Source organism: Nycticebus coucang, chromosome 18 (genome assembly GCF_027406575.1).
Source record: "Nycticebus coucang isolate mNycCou1 chromosome 18, mNycCou1.pri, whole genome shotgun sequence".
Classification (NCBI taxonomy): domain Eukaryota; kingdom Metazoa; phylum Chordata; class Mammalia; order Primates; family Lorisidae; genus Nycticebus; species Nycticebus coucang.
Window position 1 is genome coordinate 25,220,057 of NC_069797.1, and position 21,157 is coordinate 25,241,213.

At 55.3% G+C, this 21,157-nt stretch overlaps 2 protein-coding genes across 6 annotated transcripts in view; one reads left to right on the plus strand and one right to left on the minus strand.

The window, feature by feature from the left end:
* Positions 1-1,242: 1,242 nt before the first annotated feature.
* MYBBP1A (MYB binding protein 1a) lies at positions 1,243-16,392 on the plus strand. The gene is made up of 26 exons (XM_053568750.1): positions 1,243-1,510; positions 1,649-1,744; positions 2,436-2,519; positions 2,614-2,688; positions 2,781-2,888; positions 3,827-4,002; positions 4,150-4,317; positions 4,410-4,527; positions 5,574-5,869; positions 7,106-7,216; positions 7,773-7,898; positions 8,109-8,276; positions 8,366-8,465; positions 10,170-10,266; positions 10,384-10,535; positions 10,804-10,890; positions 10,962-11,114; positions 11,185-11,358; positions 11,433-11,593; positions 12,691-12,943; positions 13,119-13,244; positions 13,328-13,396; positions 13,941-14,054; positions 14,268-14,369; positions 15,052-15,200; positions 15,376-16,392. Exons 1-26 carry the CDS (start codon positions 1,265-1,267, stop codon positions 15,938-15,940), a joined length of 4,074 nt encoding a protein of 1,357 aa, XP_053424725.1. The 5' UTR covers positions 1,243-1,264; the 3' UTR covers positions 15,941-16,392.
* The window catches only part of SPNS2 (SPNS lysolipid transporter 2, sphingosine-1-phosphate), a 38,335-nt gene continuing 33,442 nt past the window's right edge, over positions 16,265-21,157 (minus strand). For 4 of the 5 annotated variants that reach the window (XR_008375509.1, XR_008375507.1, XR_008375510.1 and 1 more), the window contains 4 exons: positions 19,160-19,258; positions 18,902-19,065; positions 18,373-18,533; positions 16,265-17,856 (listed from right to left, as the gene is read on the minus strand). Coding sequence is in view for 1 of the 5 variants with exons in the window: in XM_053568751.1 (XP_053424726.1) it covers positions 18,377-18,419; positions 18,902-19,065; positions 19,160-19,258 (306 nt within the window). In the remaining 4 variants the exon portion in view is untranslated. The remainder of the gene's footprint in view (positions 17,857-18,372; positions 18,534-18,901; positions 19,066-19,159; positions 19,259-21,157) is intronic. The other variant, XM_053568751.1, reaches the window with a different exon arrangement.

Sequence of the window (21,157 nt, forward strand, 5' to 3'; positions counted from 1 at the left end):
GCTGGGACTACAGGCACCCACCACAACGCCCGGCTATTTTTTTGTTGCAGTTTGGCCGGGGCTAGGTTTGAACCCACCACCCTGGGTATATGGGGCTGGCGCCCTACTCACTGAGCCACAGGTGCCGCCCAGATTTTATAAAACTCTTAATCCCACTACCTCTACCTCCCCTTCCAAAGAAAAATTTTCCCCAGTTCAGTAATTACACCACAATGTACCACGTTATTTTAGCCCTAAACCTGGCATCCCCCTATTTTTCACTCCCCCAATATCCAATCCATCACCCAACCCACCAGCTCCCAATGGGCATGGACAGAACCTGTTCTCCCATTTGACCTTAGTGCAATCCACCATTGTCTGTTGTCTTCAGTCTTCTCACCAGGGCACAGCTAGAGGCCATCCCCCACACCACAGTCAGCCCATCTTTTAAAAATGTAAATCTGATCAAGACCTGTTCCTGTATAAACCCCTCCAATGACTTCCTATCACACTTAGGATGAAATCCAGACTCCAATCCTGGCCTGAGGTCCCACACAACCTTGTTTCTCTGTCCCTGACCCATCTCTTCAACCTCATCCCCTCCAGTCATGGGCTCTTGTAGCTGCAATCCCTGGGATTTTGTCCCCTCTTAGATCTTTGCAGGGGGGTGTGGGGTGAAATCCTTCTTGTCACTCAGCTCAATGTCACCTCCTCACGGAGACCTTCCGTGACCACCTCCTCAAATCAGTTGTGGCGAAACCTATTGAATTCTATCTTTAATTAGCAAAGTTTTAACAAGTGATGTAGTCACATTCTTCAAAACTTAAAAGGCTCCTCTGATCCCCTGCATTCCTTCTTTATTGTCTTCACAACTACAATATTTTTAAATGTATTTGGCTACGTCTCATCAGCTGTCTCCTAGAAAGTAAGTTCAGGAAGGCAGCACAGTGCCCCGCACACGGTTGGAGCTCAGTGATTGTCGAATGGTTCCATGTTCAGAGCGCAGGGGCCGCTCCAGGACGAGGTGGATGGATTTGCTTCACTTGGAATTGTTTTCCGAGATGAGCCCTCAGAGATGCCCAAATAGGGTACCGAGGGTACAACTGCTTGCCACAGCCACCACGGCAGGAGTTCGAGAAGGTCAAACACTCGCGGGGAGAAGTTTCCACCCAGGATGAGGGCGTTAGAGCCAGACCTTCTACGGTCCCGCCCCAGCCCCGCCCCGCCCTGGCCAGGGCCCGCCTCTCTCCCGGCTCCGCCCCCGAGCCGCGCGTACCCAGTGCACATGCGCCGCGACCTTCGCCGCACACGTGTTCCCGACAGCATGGCGGAGATGGAGAGTCCGGAGGTATCTGCGCCCGTGTCTCCGGGAGAGGCGACTCAGAGCGGCGCCCTGCCTGCCGACCGTCATGCTCTGCTACAGCACAGCCGCGAGTTCTTGGACTTCTTCTGGGACATTGCGAAGCCGCAGCAGGAGACGCGGCTTGAGGCCACAGAGAAGCTGCTGGAGTATCTGCGCACAAGGCCGCAGGTATGGGGCAAGGAGCTGCGTAGATCCCGGCAAAGCTTTGGGACTGGGGGGAAGTGGTCGCGAACCTGAATGTCTGGGGGGGAAAGAGCTGGCAGATTCTCGTCACTGTTCAACACGAGCATGCGTTTGGTTTCTCAGGGGTCTGAGATGAAGTACGCCTTGAAGCGCCTGATCACTGGGCTTGGAGTCGGGCGAGAAACAGCCCGGCCCTGCTACAGCCTGGCCCTGGCACAGGTAAGATGGTGCTCCTGGCAGGGGCCCAGCCATGCGGGTCAAATGGTGTGTAAGAGTGCGAGGTCTCAGCTGCGGAAGAGGGGTGGCCTGATAAAGAAGTCAGGGGTGGTACCTGAGCTGAAGAAGGCCAGCCTGAGGGAAGGGTCCTCACGTGGAGGTGAAGAAAGTGTGTGAACAAGGCCTGCCCGCAATGAAGTCCAGGCAGATGGAATGGGAAATTGAGCAAGTTTTCTTTTTGGTACTTAAGTTGATCAGCCTCTTAGGAACACTTGGTGTATTGAGCTTTGGGATGGGCTTCCTTATGACTGTGGCAAGGGCATTCAACTGGGTATAGGCCACCGTCTGAGGAAATCAGACAATTGGAAGAACAATTAAGATCCAGTCTTTTAAGATCAGCCTGAGTGGGGCTTGAGACAGCTTGGCTGGGAATCTCAGTCATGCAGTCTAGGCACTACAGAATGTACTCTGGTGGGGATGGGACAGGGAAGCAAGATTCAGTTCCCTTTTGAGCAGGCGTTGCAACCTCAGTGTTGCACAAAAGGGCATGAGCAGCTTGAGAAGCATCCTTAGGGTGAAAATAGGGAGGGACCCAATACTCCTTGGGAAAAGGGATATGGGAGGTTGAGATCTATTGGGATATAGGTGGGTCACTCCTCTGAGTCTCTCTTCCTCCTGCCACAACTCCTGGCAGCTGTTACAGTCCTTTGAAGACATCCCCTTGTGCAGCGTTCTGCAGCAAATACAAGAAAAATATGACCTACATCATGTGAAAAAGGTGAGCATGGCCCCAGGCAGGTCAGCAGCTGTAAGGATTAGGCAGATGGGGGAGTAGTTGGGCCCGTCTCACCTGTGCTTGGATCCTATTCTAGGCAACGGTGAGACCTGCTCTCTTTGGAAACCTATTTGGGGTACTAGCCCTCTTTCAGTCTGGCCGGCTGGTGAAGGTGAGAATCCGGGGGGACATGGATTTGCTTGTGAGTAGTAGGTGACAGTAGCAATGCTGTAACCACACCCTCTGGCTCTCTGTGGGGACCAGGACCAGGAGGCACTGATGAAGTCGGTGAAGTTGCTACAAGCCCTGGCCCAGCACTACAACCACTTACAAGAGCAGCCACAGAAGGCCCTGGTGGACATCCTGTCTGAGGTAAGGCTCTCCAGCTGCAGGGGCTCGGCAGCATTCCCTATTGTGGAGGCTTGAGTTAATCTATGAGAATGATAGTCACTTAGTAGAAAAAATTAAAAGAAGATAGATGGAGGTCAGTAATATTTTGCTTAATCTAGTACATCAAAAATAGTATTTCAGCATTCAGTTAGTGTAAAAAAAAATTGTGGAGATGCTTTACACTTATTGTCGTGGTAAGTCTCAGGAGTCCGGTGTGTAATTTATACTTAAAGCACATCTCCATTCAGATCAGACCTACTCATTTCAAGTGCTCAGTGGCCCCGTGTGGCTGGTGGCTAGCATATGGAGCATGCCACTCTGGAACTGTGTCTGGCCCATGACAACACATTTGCTATTATTATCTTGAAGAAACAAGCAAGGACTGGACTTAAAATGCAGAGTTTTGGACTCAGAGTCAAAAGAACCTGCATTCAAAAGGATAGCCCTGGGCCAGTTAACATCAGCAGGATGCTTGTTAAAAACCCAGCTGCCGGCGGCGCCTGTGGCTCAGTCGGTAAGGCGCCGGCCCCATATACCGAGGGTGGCGGGTTCAAACCCCGCCCCGGCTGAACTGCAACCAAAAAATAGCTGGGCGTTGTGGCGGGCGCCTGTAGTCCCAGCTACTCGGGAGGCTGAGGCAAGAGAATCGCTTAAGCCCAGGAGTTGGAGGTTGCTGTGAGCTGTGTGATGCCACGGCACTCTACCAAGGGCCATGAAGTGAGACTACAAAAAAAAAAAAAACCCAGCTGCCCAGGACATTGATTTTTTTTTTTTTTTTTTAACAAATGCCCTCTGATGAATCTCGAGCCTAGCCAGGTAGATTATGGCTGTCCCACCTCAGCCTGGCTTACCCCACAGAGGGAGAGACTAAAGGGTGCTGGGAGGGAGCCACCATCCCTTAACCATCTGTCTGTCTCTAGGTCCCAGAGGCTATGTTACAGGAAATCCTGCCCAAGGTCCTCAAGGCTGACTTGAATGCGATACTCAACTCCCCTGAGCGCCTGGAGCTCTTCCTCTTGGCTCAGCAGAAGGTGCCCACAAAGCTCAAGAGCATGATGGGATCAGTCAACTTATTCTCGGATGAGAATGTGCCCAGGTGTGAGGGAGGCGGGCGGATCAGCTCTCCTTTGGACCACCAGGCTGCATCTGGCCAGGCCCAGATTTGCTGCATGGCCTGGAAGTGTCCCTGCTGCCCTGGTCTGTTAGGTGAGTGTTTCCTGAGTCCTCTCCTCCTCCTCCTCAGGCTGGTGAATGTGCTAAAGATGGCTTCCTCCTCTGTGAAGAAGGAGCGCAAGCTGCCGCCTGTGGCTCGGGACCTGCTCCACCTGGCACTTAAAGAGGATAAGTTCCCATGGTTCTGGAAGGAAGTTGTAGAGCAAGGGGTGTTGAAGAAACAGTCCTGGCCAGCTAGGTGTGTGTGGCACTAGTCCTCTCTCAACCGTCCTCCTTGTCTGTTCCCGGGGGACTGAGGGCTCTGACCAGGCTCTATCACATACCCCTTAGCTACCTCTGTTTCCGCCTGCTGGGTGAGGCCTTGCCCCTGCTGTCCAAGGAGCAGCTGCAGATGGTTATGCGGGGAGACTTGATCCGCCATTTTGGGGAGCACATGGTCACTGCCAAGGTAGACACCATTCCACACAGCTCAGGGCGGTGGGGGTTGGGGGCGATGGACCCTTCAGGGGACCTGGCATCCCTCTGGGTAAAGTGGGCTGCGTGAAATCCCTTCCCCTCTGGATGGAATTTTGGCGAGGTCAGGCCTTTTGCCCTCAGTACTCTCACAGGAGTGTGGGTAGCAGTGACTTGTCCAGTCCTTCCTCCGACCCTGGCAAGTCTTCAAATGATAACCATCATCTCTACCAATGTTTGAGCACTGTTTTGCCTGGTACCCACTAAGCACTGCTAGGTTTGCTGTTCTCACCAGCTCATTTCATTTCAGAGAACTCTCGTTCTCATTTTCTGGAAAAATTCAGGAAGTATAAAGCAGTAGTGAAGAGCTTGGGTTGGGCTGTGTGTGGTGGCTCATGTCTGTGATCTTAGGACTCTGGGAGGCTGAGGCTTGAGTATGTCTTGAGCCCAGAAGCTTGAACCAGCAAGACCCTGTCTCTACTATAAATAGAAAAACTAGTCAGGCACAATGCAAGCCTATAGCTGCTTGGGAATCTGGGGCAGGAAATCACATGAGCCCAGAAGTTTGAAGTTGCAGTGAGCTATGATGATGCCACTGCATTCTAGCCAGGGCAACAGAGCAAGACTCTTGTCTCAAAAAAAGGTGGAGGTTGGATTTTAAGTACAGATTAACTGAGTCCAAATCCCAGTTATACCACTGAAAGCCCTGTGATCCTGAAAATTTGGGATTTTTGCACCTCACTTTCTATATCTATAAAATGACAGTAGTGGACCCATGTAAAGGGGTCATTACAAAGGGTCATTACAAAGGTTAAATAAGCAGCCACCCTGTATTATGGTCCTTAGCACATAGCACTTGACACCAGACAGAAGCATTGGGGTGACAGGGAACTACTTCAAGTTCAGGCTCAGTCTGGCTTTGTGCAAGGGAGGGGGGCGTCTGGGCCTTGATTTAACCTGTAGTGGCAAAGTCACTGGTGCTGTTGCCTCCTGCTCCCCCCACCGGGCTGGTGAGCCCAGTACCATGCCTCACTCTTTCAGCTCCCGAACCAGTTCAGATTTGCCCCGGAGATGGACAATTACGTGGGCACCTTCCTGGAGGGCTGCCAGGATGACCCTGAGCGGCAGCTGACTGTGCTGGTGGCCTTCTCATCCATCACCAACCAAGGTCTCCCTGTCGTGCCTTCCTTCTGGTGGGTCGTGCGGTTCCTGAGTCCCCCTGCCCTGCAGGGCTATGTGGCCTGGCTGCAGGACATGTTTCTCCAGCCCAACCTGGACTCTTTGGTTGACTTCAGCACCAACAACCAGAAGAAAGCCCAAGATGCATCACTCCATGTGTGAGTGGCCCAAGGAAAAGGGCCAGGATTTGGGAGTTGGCTTCCTGGGCCCATGGAACCCAGCAGCCTGGATCCTCCCTCTCGTGGTGGCTCTAAACCAGTGTTCAGCCTCTTTTTGTCACAGCACAGTTGACCCTATAGTTAAATTTCTGTGGCACATTTAAATTATGCTGATCAAAAAAAGAATTATAAAAAGAATATAGTTAATTGTGTTTTTAACTTCTTTTGAAAATAATTTAATGAATCTTTAAAAATTTCTATGGCACACTGGTTGAAAATCACTCCTCTAGACCATAGGATGGGAGGGAGGGGAAGATCCTTAACTTTCAAACAAGGCCTCAGTTTCCTCATGTAAACCCATGCTGGTGATAAGGGTGGGGAAGATCATGGTTTCCTGTCTCTTAAGATCAGGACAGGTATGGTTTTTGAGCCCAAAGATGACACAGGTAGGAATTAGAGTAGGATTTGAACCCAGGTCAGTCTGGGCTCCTAACCATCACTCTGCCCTGTGTTTTTGGTTTTTCGCCTTTTAAATGAGTGCCTTATTTTTTTCTTTTTTACTGTTATTTGTATTTATTTTATGTTCCGTCTATTCCTGTACCATAAGTTTTCATTTCTTCAGTTTCTTCTGGGATATTTTTTTCTTCTGTACTACCTCCTCTTCTGGTTTGGGAACAGTTTGTTCCTTTTCAGTAACGATCATCTCGATGTGGCAGGGGGAGCTCATGTATGGGTTAATGCGACCATGAGCTCTGTAAGTTTGGTAATACATCCTGGGTGCTTTGTTCACTTGGATATGCTCAATGACCAGAGAATCTCCATCTGAACCCTTAAGTTCAGCATTACTCTCTGCATTTTTAAGTATATGCAGCAAAAATTCAGCACTCTTTTTGGGCCACCAACCCTGTGTCCAGCCCCACTGTTTGGCCTGGGCACACCTACCAATTCCACCATTGTAACATTGGAATGATACACATTGTTTCTTTAAAGTGACATCCTTCAGATACTTGGTGGCTTTTCCTATATGCATACCCTTGATGGCCTAGGCAGTTTCACATGTGTTCTTGAACACAAAGATTTTAGCCTCTTGACTTACCTGACTTCGGGGGAGTTTTCTGGGTCAAGTAAATAGCAAACCATTTTCACAGATCACCTCAGGCCACTTAGGGGAAGAGGAGGAGTACCTTATTTTTGTCATCTCTAAAAGTCTCCTGTGACCTTGGCTCCCACCCCCAGGCCTGAGCGAGCTGTTGCCCGACTGCGAAAGTGGCTCATCCATCGACTGGTCAGCATCGTGGACAATGTGCACCTGGAGAAGGAGGAGGCCTTGGTTGAGCAGGTGGCCAGGTGTGAGATGTGCTGGAACCCCACCTCCCTGGGTATTGTGACCAAGGGATTGGGCCCTTTGCCTAGTCCTAATCAGGGTCTCCATGGAGCTGGAAGCCTTCAGGTTGTGCCAACAGTGGGTACTAGGCACAGGGGAACTAGGGAGTTCTCCAGCAGCCTAGGAGGTTTGGGGCTTCAGGGACATCCTGCAGGCAACCTGTGCACATTGGTGATGTCGGGGAAGCCTTTTGCCTGACACCTGCCTCATCTGTCCAAGCCAGCCAGGTGCTCATTTTACCCTCACTACAGTCACATAAGGGGCTTCACTAGCCTCATGTCTGCAGAAACAGACATGATGTCATGTCACTTGGCCATGAACACATAGCCTCACATTTGTCTTGATTCCAAAGGAGGGGCCGTGGGTCTCCCTCCAGCCTTGTCTCTTAGGCCCCTGAGGACTGCCCAGAGCAGAAATGTCTCCCCTTGCTCCTGGCATCACATCCTTGGTGCCACCCAAGGAGAGCCTAAAACACGAACGGCACTGAGGCAACACTGGCTACTCTCCCACACTCCCCAGGTTTTGTTTGTTCCATTCATTCTTTGTAACAAAGAAGCCCATGTCCCAGATCCCGGAGACTAAGCAGCAGTTCTCCTTCCCTTTGGAGAGCCAGTCCCGGGAGGTTGTCAGCAATGCCTTCTTCAGGTGAGTCTTGGGCAGCTTGGGAGAGGTCTGCAGGTGGAAAGATGGCCTTGAGAATGCTTACTCCCTCTTGCTCCCCTAAGCTGGAAACAATGGCAGAAACCCATTGAATTCCAAAAGGTCCAGGGGAGATGAGGGACTGAGCCCTGGGGTGGGTGGAGGGAAGTGGCCATGTTCACTTATCCAGGCCTGTGACCCCTGCCCATTGCCCAGTCTGCTGCAGACCCTCACCACACAGTTCAAGCAGGCTCCAGACCAGACGCAGGGTGGGCAGTCCTGGACCTATCGCCTGGTGCAGTTGGCGGACAAACTGCTGAACCACAGCCGCAGTGTGAACACCGTGATGCCCTTCACGACGCAGCAGCGCCAGGCTTGGGACCAGTGAGTGGGTGGGATTTCCAGGGGGCGTGGGCAGGAGATTGCAGTCTGACCAGCAGTGGTGGCCTGAGAACATACCGGTCTCACCCCAGAATGCTGCAGACTCTGAAGGAGCTGGAGGCCCACTCCACAGAGGCCAGAGCTGCCGCTTTTCAGCACCTGCTGCTCCTGGTGGGCATCCACCTCTTCAAGGTACGGTGGCCTGGGTTGGAGGGCTTCTGTGAACCTGGACTTGTGGGGTGCTCTGGGCCTCCTACCAAGAGGCCTGAGGGCTATCCAGTTGGCTGGGGAAGGCTCTGGGGAGTTGAAGTTGGAAGGTTTTCCAGGGCAATCCCATCATGAGTAGAATTAATAACCCAGGGAAAAATCACTCCATCCACACACTGGGCCCCAGCCTGTATCCTGAGCTTTCTGTGCGGGGTCTCCCGTAATCCTAACTTCGAGGTAGGCTCTTCTCACATTAGGTTTCACTCTGTCACACGCTGTAATTTGTACATCTTCTAATGGGGGATAGGCACTGTAGAATTGTGGGGTCCCCCCTTCTGTTCTCCCCAACAAGAATCTTTCACGTTAAGCATGCCACCAATGCTTTTGACCCCTATGGTTTCTTCTTGACTTTGAACCCTGATTTCTTTTAAAGTTTTCACGTTTAGGGCGGCGCCTGTGGCTCAGTCGGTAGGGTGCCGGCCCCATATGCCGAGGGTGGCGGGTTCAAACCCGCCCCGGCTGAACTGCAAACCAAAAAATAGCTGGGCATTGTGGCGGGCGCCTGTAGTCCCAGCTACTCGGGAGGCTGAGGCAAGAGAATCGCTTCAGCCCAGGAGTTGGAGAGTGCTGTGAGCTGTGTGATGCCATGGCACTCTACTGAGGGTGATAAAGTGAGACTCTGTCTCTACAAAAAAAAAAAAAAAGAGAAAGTTTTCACGTTTAAAGGCTTTCACGGAGGCAGCTTTAGTAATTAAGTAGCCTGACTAGGTGGGTCTCTCACTTGCTCCCTTCTGGCCACTTGCCTATGGTCTTTGGTTCCCAGCCCTGAGCACTCCGAGCCCAGCCCGTGACAAGCCATGTGAAGGGTGACTATGGTGTTGGGGCTTTGATAGCAGTGGAGCCCTAATGATTTTAGGACACATGCAGGGCCTGCCCTGGCACTGGGATTTCTGAGCTTGACTTGAATAGAGGAGGCTATAGTTCAGAGTGCGTCAAATCCTTGGATACAAAGTACAGCCCAGAGAAGGACAGGGACCGGCCTGGGAGCTGGATAGTGATAGCCAGGGCTCTGGGCTCATGTTTTACCCTAACCATTCAAGCTGCCGGGTATACTCTGAGGGGAGGTCTGCCCTTTGGGTGCCATACGTCACACAGGATATTTTCAACATGCCTCCTACTATCTCACTGGCTGGGGTCTCAGCTCATCTCCAGCAAGATTAGTTTAAATTTAATTAAATTAAAATGAATGATTTTCAATTCTGTCTCTAATGCCAAGCGAGATGGGGGTGAATGATATAGAATCCAAGTGAGGAGGCTGGAATCTGCTGGCTTCTCTGTGACCCTGGTTGTCTTGTCAGGGTCTGCTGCTGATGTCAGTGGGGAAGTTGGGTACCCGTAGGCTGTCAGATCCTGTGACTGCATATTATGTGTAAAAAAGTCATTAGCAGGTGGCGCCTGTGGCCCAAAGGAGTAGGGCGCCAGCCCCACATGCCAGAGGTGGCGGGTTCAAACCCAGCCCCGGCCATAAACTACAAAAAAAAAGTCATTAGCTTTGGGCTGTCCCCAAGGTCTGGCTGGGGACTTCTATTCTGGCTTGCGAGGGTGGTGGCTTGAGTAGTCAAGATCTCTGATGTCAGCAAAGGCTGGAAGTGGCTCCTTGCCCCTGAATCTGTCCTGTCCTGCCCATAGTCCCCTGCAGAGAGCTGTGACCTGCTCAGCGACATCCAGACCTGCATCAAGAAGAGCCTGGGGGAGAAGACCCGCCGGAGCCGCACCAAGGCCACCAGTAGGTCATTGCTCCTGAGGCAGGACGGGCAGGGTGTGTGCTTGAGAATAAGACGGGCTGGAGGGGCGTGGCCAGGTCATTGGCCCCACCTGGGCTTAGCGCTCTTTGCCCTCTCAGACTCCCAGGAGCTGCCATGGGTGGAGGTGCTGGTGGAGATCCTTCTGGCCCTGCTGGCCCAGCCTAGCCATTTGATGCGCCAGGTGGCCCGGAGCGTGTTTGGCCACATTTGCTCCCACCTGACTCCACGTGCCCTGCAGCTAATCCTGGATGTGAGTTGGGACCTTTGGGAGTGGGGCCCACAGAGTACAACTCTGCCTCAGGGGTCCCCATCCTCCTCTGGCCACCTCTCTGTGGTTCAGAGTGGGTAGGTGCGTAGGTCTGTCACAGAGACACTGAAAGGGGCTGTCACCTCTGCTGGACTCCATTTTCCTCCCTCAAATGGGAACCTTTGGGCAATGCTGATTAGGGGTGGCAGTGATCTGAGGAGGGGCTGGGGGACAGGGAGGCAAAGAGGCAGTGGCTGGGCATCCTCCCCAGGTGCTGAATCCTGAGATGAGCCAGGATGAGGACGAACACGTGGTGGTCACTGACGATTCTGACGAGAAGCAGCTAGAGGACACAGAGGTACTTGCCACTGAGGGCCAGGGCAGACGTGGTAGCTGTGGGGCTTTGTGACAACACACTTGCCCCCACAGGACAAGAGCGAGGACAGTGAGGACAACAGACATTCAGAAAGCGAGGAGGAGAGTGAGGAGGAAGAGGAGAGTGAGGAGGAAGATCGTGAAGGGGACGTGGACCAGGGCTTCCGGGAGCAGCTGATGGCCGTGCTGCAGGCTGGCAAGGCACTGGTGAGCAGGAGCCAGGGGGAGGCACGTGTTCTCGCCCGAGGCCAAGCTGACAGCAGACCCTGTCCCTCAGGGTGGCGCAGACAGTGAGGATGATGATGAGGAGCTAGGGGATGAGGCCATGATGGCCCTGGACCAGAGCCTTGCCAGCCTCTTTGCCGAGCAAAAGCTCCGCATCCAGGCCCGGCGGGATGAGAAGAACAAGCTGCAGAAGGAGAAGGCGCTGAGGCGGGACTTCCAGATCCGGGTGAGCCCTGCGGCCTGCCCTGCCCCACCCCCGCCCCCTCATTCTGCTCAGGCTAACCCACCTCCCGGCCACAGGTGCTGGACCTGATCGAGGTGCTGGTAACCAAGCAGCCCGAGAACTCCCTGGTCCTAGAGCTGCTCCAGCCACTGCTGAGCATCATCCGGCGTGGCATGCGCAGTGGTGGCAGCTCCCAGCAGGAGCGTGACCTGCTGCACAAGACAGCCCGCATCTTCACGTGAGCGGGGCATGCCCTTGGCTGCCATCCATATGGGAGGGCGGAGAGTCGGGATTCTCACCCCGGGCATCCACCTGCTTTCCCCACACTTGTCCTACAGCTGGAGTCCTCAGGCCCCAGGCCCCAGGCCCATCCCTGTCCTCAGGGTAGACAAAAACCCATTCAGTCACCCAACAGTGACAGTCCTTAGTGGGGTTGTTTGGGAGGTAGGAAATAGTGGGGACACACAGTGGTGGGTGAGGGACACCTAACCCAGCTCCGGGAACTGTGGGGGTCCCTGGGCAGGGCAGGTAGGCAGGAAGAGTGTCCAGATGGTATCTATCCAAGTGAGGTAGGGGTGCCCTACAGGCTCTGACCCTAGGATGGCTGGCTTCAAGAACACTCGTGTGGGGAAGGGTCTGGGCTCTCTTTGCCTTTTAGGAAATGGGCAGCAGGGTGGAGAAGAGCCAGGGAGGGGCCGTGCTAGTGGCAGGGAGCCCAGCAGGAAGGCCCCTGCAGCTGTGGGAGACATAGGCAGGTACAACACAGACCACCCTCGAGAGCTGGGGTGCTGGATGCTGGTGGAGGCAAAGGACAGGGACTTGGGTCCCCAGGTGCATAACGGGAGGGACTGGGGAGCATACCTACTTATGTACCCCAACATGATCCTGTGCCACCCCCAAGCCACACTCTGACACTTCCTCCCGCTGCCTGCTGGGACAGTATCTAGTTTTTTTTTCTTTTTATTGTAACACTGATGTATGAAATAAAGTATCTAGTTTCTTAAGTGACCTGTCTCTCCTCACCTGTCTTTGTCCCCAGCCCTACAGGGCCGTGTGGGGTTCATGCACATAAATCCTGGTCTCACTTTGAACGAGGCCTGTACTGTCCCATGAGAGACAGGGAGATGTGGGCATTCAGGGGTGCAGGCTTGTGGTACACCTCAGTGCAATCTGCAGGTGGCCCTGGGGCTTCCTTTTGGTCAACTCCCTTTTCTTCTCTAGTTCTATGCTGCCCCCACCCCCCCCCTTTCCCCCATGAAATGGGACTCAGGTTGGCTCTGCCTGGCAGGGACCAGGAGAGAGAATGTCTGATCAGCTCTGCCGTACCCCCAACAGGCACCACCTGTGCCGTGCCCGGCGCTACTGCCGCGACCTTGGTGACCGTGTAGAGACTCTGCATACCCAAGTAGAGCAGTTGGTGCAGCAGGCCAGCCGCCAGGCCGACTCCTCTGTTGCCCTCTACCACTTCAACGCCTCTCTCTACCTGCTCCGGGTCTTGAAGGGCAATGCTGCTGAGAGCTGCACTCCGAAAACCCAGCAGCAGCCTGGAGCCAGCACTAATATCAGCCTGACACCCAAGGACCCACAGGTGGGGAGGGCTTGGTCCACGAAGGGTGCGGGAGGAGCCACAGGCATTTCACAGCAAGGAGTGGAGGCTGTGCCTTCCCAATACCCCATCCTCAGCCTTCTGAAGGCAGCCCAGGCTCTGCTCCTGGTCCTGGGACCCCTCTCCTGGCCTCACCCACCTCTCTGTCTTGGTCTAGACCACCAACTGCCTGGACTTGAACCTTGTGACCCCGGTCTACTCTACAGCGCTGAGCTCCTTCCTGACCAAGCGCAATAGCCCATTCACGGTCCCCATGTTCCTCAGCCTCTTCTCCCGGCAACCAGTGAGTGGTGGGGCCCACCCTGCCCCCTCAAGGCTCCTGCCCAACCCTGTCCCCATCACACTGGCTTCTGTCATTCCCACTAGGTGCTCTCTAAGAACCTGCTGCCCATCCTAGTCCAGCACATAGCAGGCCCAACACGCCCTCGCCATCAGGTAAGTGACGTCCCAGACCCCAGGCTGGGCCCCACTTAGCCCATTTTCACCTGGGTATTTGCAAGGCTCCAGGGTGCTGCCCTGGTGAGTGAGGGCACAGCCATCCCTGCCTCCTGTCCTTGGCTATGGCACATGCTCTCTGCAGGTGGTGGTGGCACTGAGGTTCTGAGGAGTGGGGCTGGGTGTGCTCCTGTAGCCACACCTGTGTGGCCCCAGCCCTCTAGCTCCTGGAGCCTATGCTCTGGCCTGCACAAATGACATCTGGCAGGGGCTGGCAGGGAAAGACTGGATGTTATGAGAAGGAGCTCTTCCAGCCTGAGGCCTCACCTCCATCCAGCTGGGAGCTCTGCCTGCCCCTAGTCCTCTGGGTCCCCTACCTACACAAGGCAGGTGACCACAGAGCCCAGAGCATTAAGCAGCCCATCCCACACAGCCTGGGGTAGGGGCACTTTAGCAGGTGCCCAGCTGGCTGCCAAGCTCCTATGCATCCCTGAGCCCTGCCTGGCATGCCACGGCCGGGCTTCTGGTAACCTCATTCTACCAGGCCCAGGCCTGCCTGCTGCTCCAGAAGACCCTGTCCATGCGGGAGCTGAGGTTATGCTTTGAGGACCCTGAGTGGAAGCAGCTAATCGGCCAGGTCCTGGCAAAGGTCACTGAGGTAACAGCCTAGAGCTCCCACTCTCCCAGCTCCAGCAGAAACAGTTCTCTGGGAACCAAGGAGCAAGGACAACTCAGAACCTGAGCCCCTGGTGTGGGAATTGGGGTCCTCCAGGAGACATTTCTTCCCTCTGGCCTCTAGTCCTCCTCAGTGGGAAATGGAAAGTCCCTGGGTGGCTCTCCCGAGCACCTCATCTGGCCACCTCTTTCCTAGAACCTGCAGGCACTGGGGGAGACACAGACCAAGGCGGAGCACCAGAAGGAGCTATGTTCCCTGGAGCTGCTCAACGCTCTCTTCAGGACCATCCACCACGAGGTGCGGCGTAAGCCCTGCACCTGCGCTTCCAGGAGTGCTGCGTGGGAGAGATCTTGGGTGCCGGGGCAGGGGTCCAGACTGTTTATGTCAGGATGGTTGAAGAGTCAAAGGTGGAAGGGATGGTTTGGGAAGGATGGCCACACTGTCCCCGCGGGGTAGGGCTGAGAGAGTGTATCATTGCCAAGTTCGGTAAGAAAGCTGAGAGAGCTGAAAGAGATATAGTGGGCAGCAGTTACTGAGGCCATTTTCCAGGTGGGCAAGCCATGGGCCTGGGAGGCAGCTGTGGATGGACATACGGTTCTCCTAGTCTGGCCTAGAGGGAAGGGTCAGGGTCCTTAGATGCAGGCCAGACCCCAGGTGGAGAGTGAGCTTGTCAGGAGGAGGCAGGACTTAGAACAGGCTAATAGTGTGGAACCCACAAGAGTGGGGTCTGGGAGCCAGTGGGTTTCAAAAATAACATGTTCAGTACAGCCAGGGGAAGGTGAGAAGGGCTTTGGCAACCTGGAGATGACTGAAGGACGGACAGACGCCTTCTGAGGTGGGCAGGGTAGAGCCCCTGCAGGAGGGAAAGCCTCGTCTCCTTCCCAGTGTAAGACCAGTGATTTAGAGGCAGGAGTGACTGGGGCTGGGAGAGGTCTTGCCTTCTGTCACCACTGCAGCTGCCACTTTCCAACCCCTACAGAAGCTGACCTTAGACCTGACCACGCTCCTGGGTGTGCTGCAGGGCCAACAACAGAGCCTGCAGCAAAGCCTGCGGCAGGGGGAGCACTCCACCGGGTCCAGCCGCCTCCACGATCTTTACTGGCAGGCCATGAAAGCCCTGGGAATCCAGTACGTTTGGGGAGGAGGACTTGCACCTTGGGAGGGGGCTGGAAGGACCCTCACACTGCTACACGTGTATACTCGGATGTGGGCGCTTTGGGCAGCCTGGGTCCCGTGGAACCATGAAGTGGAAGAGGTTCCTGCCCTCACTGGGCACTTTCCTACCTTACTTACTTTTCCCCAGGCGTCCCAAAGTGGAAAAGGAAACCAAGGAAGTCCCCAGTACCATCCAAGACCCTGTGAGCATGAAGCGGAAGAAAAAGGGGTTCTTGCCAGAGACCAAGAAGCGTAAGAAACGTAAGCCAGAGGATGTCACACAAGAGGATGCCAAGCCTGCAGCTACTGGCGGGGGGCAGTCTTCCAGCACAGGGAAGAAGAAAAGGAAGAGAAAGAGGACAAAGGACAAAGTCCCAGTCCAGTCCCAGGTGAATGGCACACCTGCTATCAAGAGTCCAGCCTCTGACACCTCCATCCTGAGCCCCAGCACCCCTGCCAAGACCTCAGAGTTGCAGAAGAAACACCAGAAGCCATCCCAGGTGAATGGAGCTACTCCCACGTCCCCTACGGAACCTGCAGTCAAAAAGCAGCATCAGAAGGCTCTTCCCAAAAAGGGGATGTCAGGCAAGTCACCGCAGTCACCCCTGCCACGGAAAAAGGCAAGGCTGACTTTGGCCAGCAGGGGCCCCAGCCTCTTCCAAAGTGGGGCCAAGAAGAAGAAAGTGCAACTGAAAAAGGTGACAAGGCCCTGAACACAGGCCACCCTGCTCCTGCCTCCATCAGCCCTTAGACAGATTTTTCACCATGATTTTAATTAATAAGCCACAATCTAAGGCACTCACTCTGGCACTGGGTTGTGGTCTGTTGCCAGCCTGCCAGAGCATCCTGGCAGCAGGCACAGCCTGAGCCACTTCCCCAGAGTCCCAAGGTACATAGACTGGGCCCTGCTTCTGCCCCTGGGGCAGTGCAGGCCCACAGCTCTGGTGTCTAGGTGGGCTAGTGTGAGTCGGCACACTGGCCAGGTCACAAACATGACCACTCCGGTCCCTACCCCTAAGCTGTTTGCAACCAGGGCATGATTTAAATAGGTTTATTTCATTTACAAGAGGAATATATTTGGCTTCTCTTAAGACTCTTGAGATTCACAATCAGCAGCTCTAAAAAATAAAGGAGCGGTTTGGCTTCCGGAAGGAAGAGGAGGCAACACTTGGACCTGGTTCTTGTACAACAAGAAAACATTGCTGGGGTCCCAGCTGGGGTAGGGAGTGGAGGTTAGGCTGGTCTTTAGGAAGTACCACCCCCTTGTCAGGCCCCCAGGGGTGCCCCAGAACTTGGTGAGGGGTATTCCACTAGCTTACACACCACTGAAGCCACAGCCAGCCAGGAACTAAGGGGCAGGAGGAATGCTATCTAAGCTGGCTCTTAGGGTCTCCCACTGGCCATAAGGGCCCCCAGACCAGAATCACCTTGATTGCAGCAAATATGCAGAGTGTGGGGAGCTCTGGCTGGTGTGGAGTTGGCAGCCACACTCTGATGTGTATACACACAGCCATGGGGGTGATCAAAGGCTAGGGTGAAGGCCTGGCCCTACGGGATTGGGTTTTCCCTAACAGCAGCAGCCAGTATTTGGAGACATGGTAGCCTCACCATGTGGGCCTCAGCCTATTCTACACTCATCCATTGGGCAGGAAGCTTCCTGGATGGCTGCTTCCTCTGGCAACCAGAGTCCTGGCTACTGCCCTGTGGATTCTGGGAATGGTCCCCTGGGCCCTGCCCCTGGAAGAGTGCCCAGCCCAGCCTGAGGGAGGGAGTGGGTTCCTGGCTGGAAATGGGGGTTGAGGAGGGTAGATAGCACAAGCACTCGAAGGCCCACGGGCCTACAGAGAGGGGCTGGTGGGTAACTACCAAAGACCTTGAGCCTGGGGGCACGAGTGGTGTGCAGCTGCTGCCAGGGCCTTCACCCCTGGCACCTCCTTGTCAGGAGTTGATCCTGAGCCAGGAGACCTCCAGGCTAAGAGGCAAACCAAGGCAGGGAGACAAGTGTCCTCCAGAGTGGCCAGCTGGGCCAGGAAGTACCCAGTGACTTGGGTTCCCAGTTCCATTTACCAGGTTGAGTCCAACATCCCCAAGGTGAGAGACCCAACTGAGAGGCAGTGGGCTCTGCTCACAGGCCCTCTGTGAGCCTTAGAACCTGAACTGCTGCTCTGAGGCCTGGGCCAACTCATCTCTGAACAGTCCAGTATCTGTGGGATCTTCAAAGCTGTAGATGGTCTCCTGCCCAGCAAATCGTGTGGGAAAGTCCAGCCCCCTGGACCTGTGGTCTAGGGAGGGCAAGGACATGCCCAAGGTCACATATGCTGGTGGCAGGCCAGGGTCTACCAATACACCCAGTTGAGGCTGTCTTCTCCCTTGTCCCCAGGGGCCCTGCAGCCCAAACCCAGGGCTAGAAATCTGTCCAGCTGTGTGGTTCCAACACCCATAGCCTTCTAGGTTAACTGGGGAGACAGCCTCTTCTTGGAGCCAGGGCCACTCTGCAGTCCCAGGCCAGAGAGGGTGGGTGTCCAGCTGTGGATGGCACAGAAAGTTCTGGGACAGCCCAACAGGTCCAGGACCCCGTAGGGCACCTCCCAGATTGGAGAGGTGTGTGACTTCATCGTTCCAGTGGCACCTGTGGGGAGGGGTGTCAGGTCAGAAGTGGGGATCCATTGCAAATCTTCCCTCCATTTTCCTTGCTGTTTGGAGAAGCAGGCCTTATCTGGGCTCCAGGCTATGACCCCAGGTGTTGCACTGCTGGGAAGCTGCAGCTCCCATGGGCCAGGCCCTGAGGAAGGTCTGAGTAGGAGTCAGGCCCTGGTACACCTAAAAGGATTCCAGAGAACAGAATCCAAGCAGCAGGGAGTTCCTGGCCAGTGCCCTGACCCAGGCCATACCCCTCTTCTCCCCATCTGAGGAAGGAAGGGGAGCTGCTTTACTGGAAGAGGAAGCCTGTCCTCCCAACCACGGTTCTGTCAGTAAATTCCTCTGACAACATCTTGAGAGTGAGACCAAGCCCAGGGTTGGTGGGATGTGCTTAGGCAGGAGGTGACTAGAGATGGGGTGCTTACTGTCCCCTAACCTTGGCTTTTCCCCTGCCACAAGGAGTGCCACCCTCAGCCCCCACAGGGTCTCCCTGGCCTGCACTCACCACCTCAGACTTTCACAGATGCGGGGGGCATCACTAGCTGGTTCACCCTGGGGGAAAGATGGGCGGGGGTCAGGGTGGCGCATCAGCGGGGGCCGGGCCCGGGCACTGCTCTGGCACATCGCATCGCCGGGGCCGGCTGACCGGAGGTGCTGGGCAGGGACCTCGTCAGCCCCAGGGGGAGGTGGGAGAGCCCAGGGGTGAGGAGAGGAAAGAAAGACAAGAATAAAGAAGAAACAAGAAAGAAGTCAGAAAATGAGCGGAAGGAAAATGAGGGAGTCCCAGCTCTGAAAACCATTAACCCCAGGGACAGAACTGACCCAGTTCTGCAATTCCAGGCAGAGGCCTGGGAAGGTCCATGGGCTGGTGTGTAGCTGGGATCTGGTCCTAGACCCCAGCAACCAGGTTACCCACCCACGTTAACAGTAGGTCACCAAACACTGGACCACCCCAGGGCAGGGGTTGTGATGTGGCTGTCATAGTCCCCGTCCCTCAGCAAGGCAGCAGGCCACCCACCCTCATCCCCACTCACTGCTGCTCAGCCTTGGCACGGTCACTGAGGAAGAAGAGAGCAGTGGCAAGGAAGAACATGCCCCCCAGGACCACAACGAAGGGGCAGAGCATGAGGGCGTAGCCCAGGCTCAGGAATTCCCAGAGCGGGGAGTCCTTGGTGCTCTGGCGGATCAGGTCAGAAATCTGCAAGGATTGGGGAGGCAGACATCAGGCAGGGCTGCCCTGCAGCCCTCCTCTCCCCCTCCCCCCAGGCCAGCTGAGCCCCAGGGCTACTCACAAAGCCAATGAGGTAGGGGCTTCCTGCATCCCCCAGCAGGTGGGAGGTGAAGCTCTGCAAGGCCACAGCTGTGGCCCTTCGGGTGGGGATGACCACATACTGCAGGAGAGACAGACAGGTCAGTGGCCGAGGAGCTGGGGGGCCATGGCTTTTCCAAAGTTCCCACACCCTCAGGCTCCATCCTGACCCATGTCTTGGCCCCTCTCTCCCCTGTGCCCTTCCCTTCCGCCCAGCACATCAGCTTGGCTGCTCTTCAGCTCCATCTGCCCCGCTTCCTGAGCCTCCTTACCCACTCATAGCTTCAGTCCCTTCCTAGGGACAGAGGTCTTCCAAACCTTCAGCCCCAGCCCAGCCCACTCTGACCTCCCCAGACTGAGCTTGTCACTGGCCCCCAAACCTGCCATCCCGCCAGGTCCCTACCTCAGAGACAGAAATATTTACCTCCCACCCCCACAACATCCAGTCAAGGGGAGAACAATTTGGGGGTCACTGGTACCAGACAGTAGAGGCTTTTAGCCCAGAGTTCCTGACCCTTGAGGTACTTGAGCCATCAAGAATGGCAGGACTGCCTTAGGTCTTGCACTTGGCCTTGGTGGGCAGGTGAGTGCTGTGGTTACAGGCACACTGAGGCCCTCCTGAAGGACCACACGTGGAGTGGGGCAGCTCTGGAACTAGAGGGCTTCTCAGCCCCTTGCCCTCACTCCCTAACAAGCAAAAGACCCGTCTTTGTTTCCTCTGTGAGGATCCAGCAGGCCTAGATGTGCCTGGGACAGGGCGTGGTAAAGCAGGACCTGCCTGAAAGAGCCTTGTATTCGTGGTCACCACCGACATCAAATACCAGCAACTGCCGGGCCCAGACCACCCCTGCCCCATCAGACCCAGTAGGCTCTTACCCATGGGGGTTGTAGCCTCAAAGCTGTGGGGAAAATCAGATGAGGGCCTGATAGAGGGGCAGGGCAGGCAGCAGCCGGCTCGGCAGGTGCCACTGGGCAGCCCCCTGTACCCATGCTTCAGCTGCCTCGCCTATTCAGAGCACCAGCCTTTGCGAACAGCATGTACAAGCAGCCAGCGCCCACTGGGCACCCTGAGGTGGGAGAGGCAGGGGACGCAGGAAGGTGGGGGTGGAAAAAGTCCTGGATCCAGAGAAATGAGTGGCCCCATTTCCAGCAATAGTCACTTAGCAATGATACTTAATAAACTGGGACATGATTTCCCTGGGACCCAGACCTTGTCAGCAGCCGCTGGGCCACCCCAGGAGACAGAGACCAGGGAGGGCTTCTGCTCAGCACCAAGAGCACTAGATTCACAGGAACTCTCCTCCCTTCACTCTGGGCTGTGTGGTAACCCTGCCCCACCTCCACCTGGCTCCATGCTGAACACAGAACCTCCCATCACCTCCACCCTAGCCCAGGGACTGGTGGGGGGCAGCTAGCCAGCCCAGGGGCAAGTAGGCTAGGGAAGCTCAGGGTGGAATGAGGCTGGCTTCCTGAGGTAGGGGAGTTAGTAGGGGCCAGGGAGGTCCCTCTCCTGAGCTGTTCCATGCCATGGTACCAAACCCCGAGCACCCTGAGGGTTTACCAGGAGGACACCTTCCTCCCCCTGCCCCGGGGCCTTCCCTGGAACCTCCCACTGCTGGTCCCCTGCAGGTCCCTCTCCCAATCCCCTCTCAACCCTGAGCTGGAGTGTTCCCCAGGACAGGACCAAGTGTTACACTGACTCCTGCCACCCTGACTACCTTGAGTTCCTAGCCCTTTCTGACTCTTCCTGGGGTGTACCCATCGCTGCCCAGGGACACAAACCCCTGTCAGCCACTCAGACAGCCCTTTGTCTTTGGCTGGCTAGTCTGGAGCCCATTGTTGGCCCTGTGAAGATAGCCTCTGTCCACCAGCCCCAGCCACAAGCACTCAGGCAGGCAATGCCTGGGACGCAAGTTGAGCTGGGAGGGGCAGAGCCCAGGGATGCTCACATGCTGGGGGAGGAGCATTGGCAGGCAGTGCC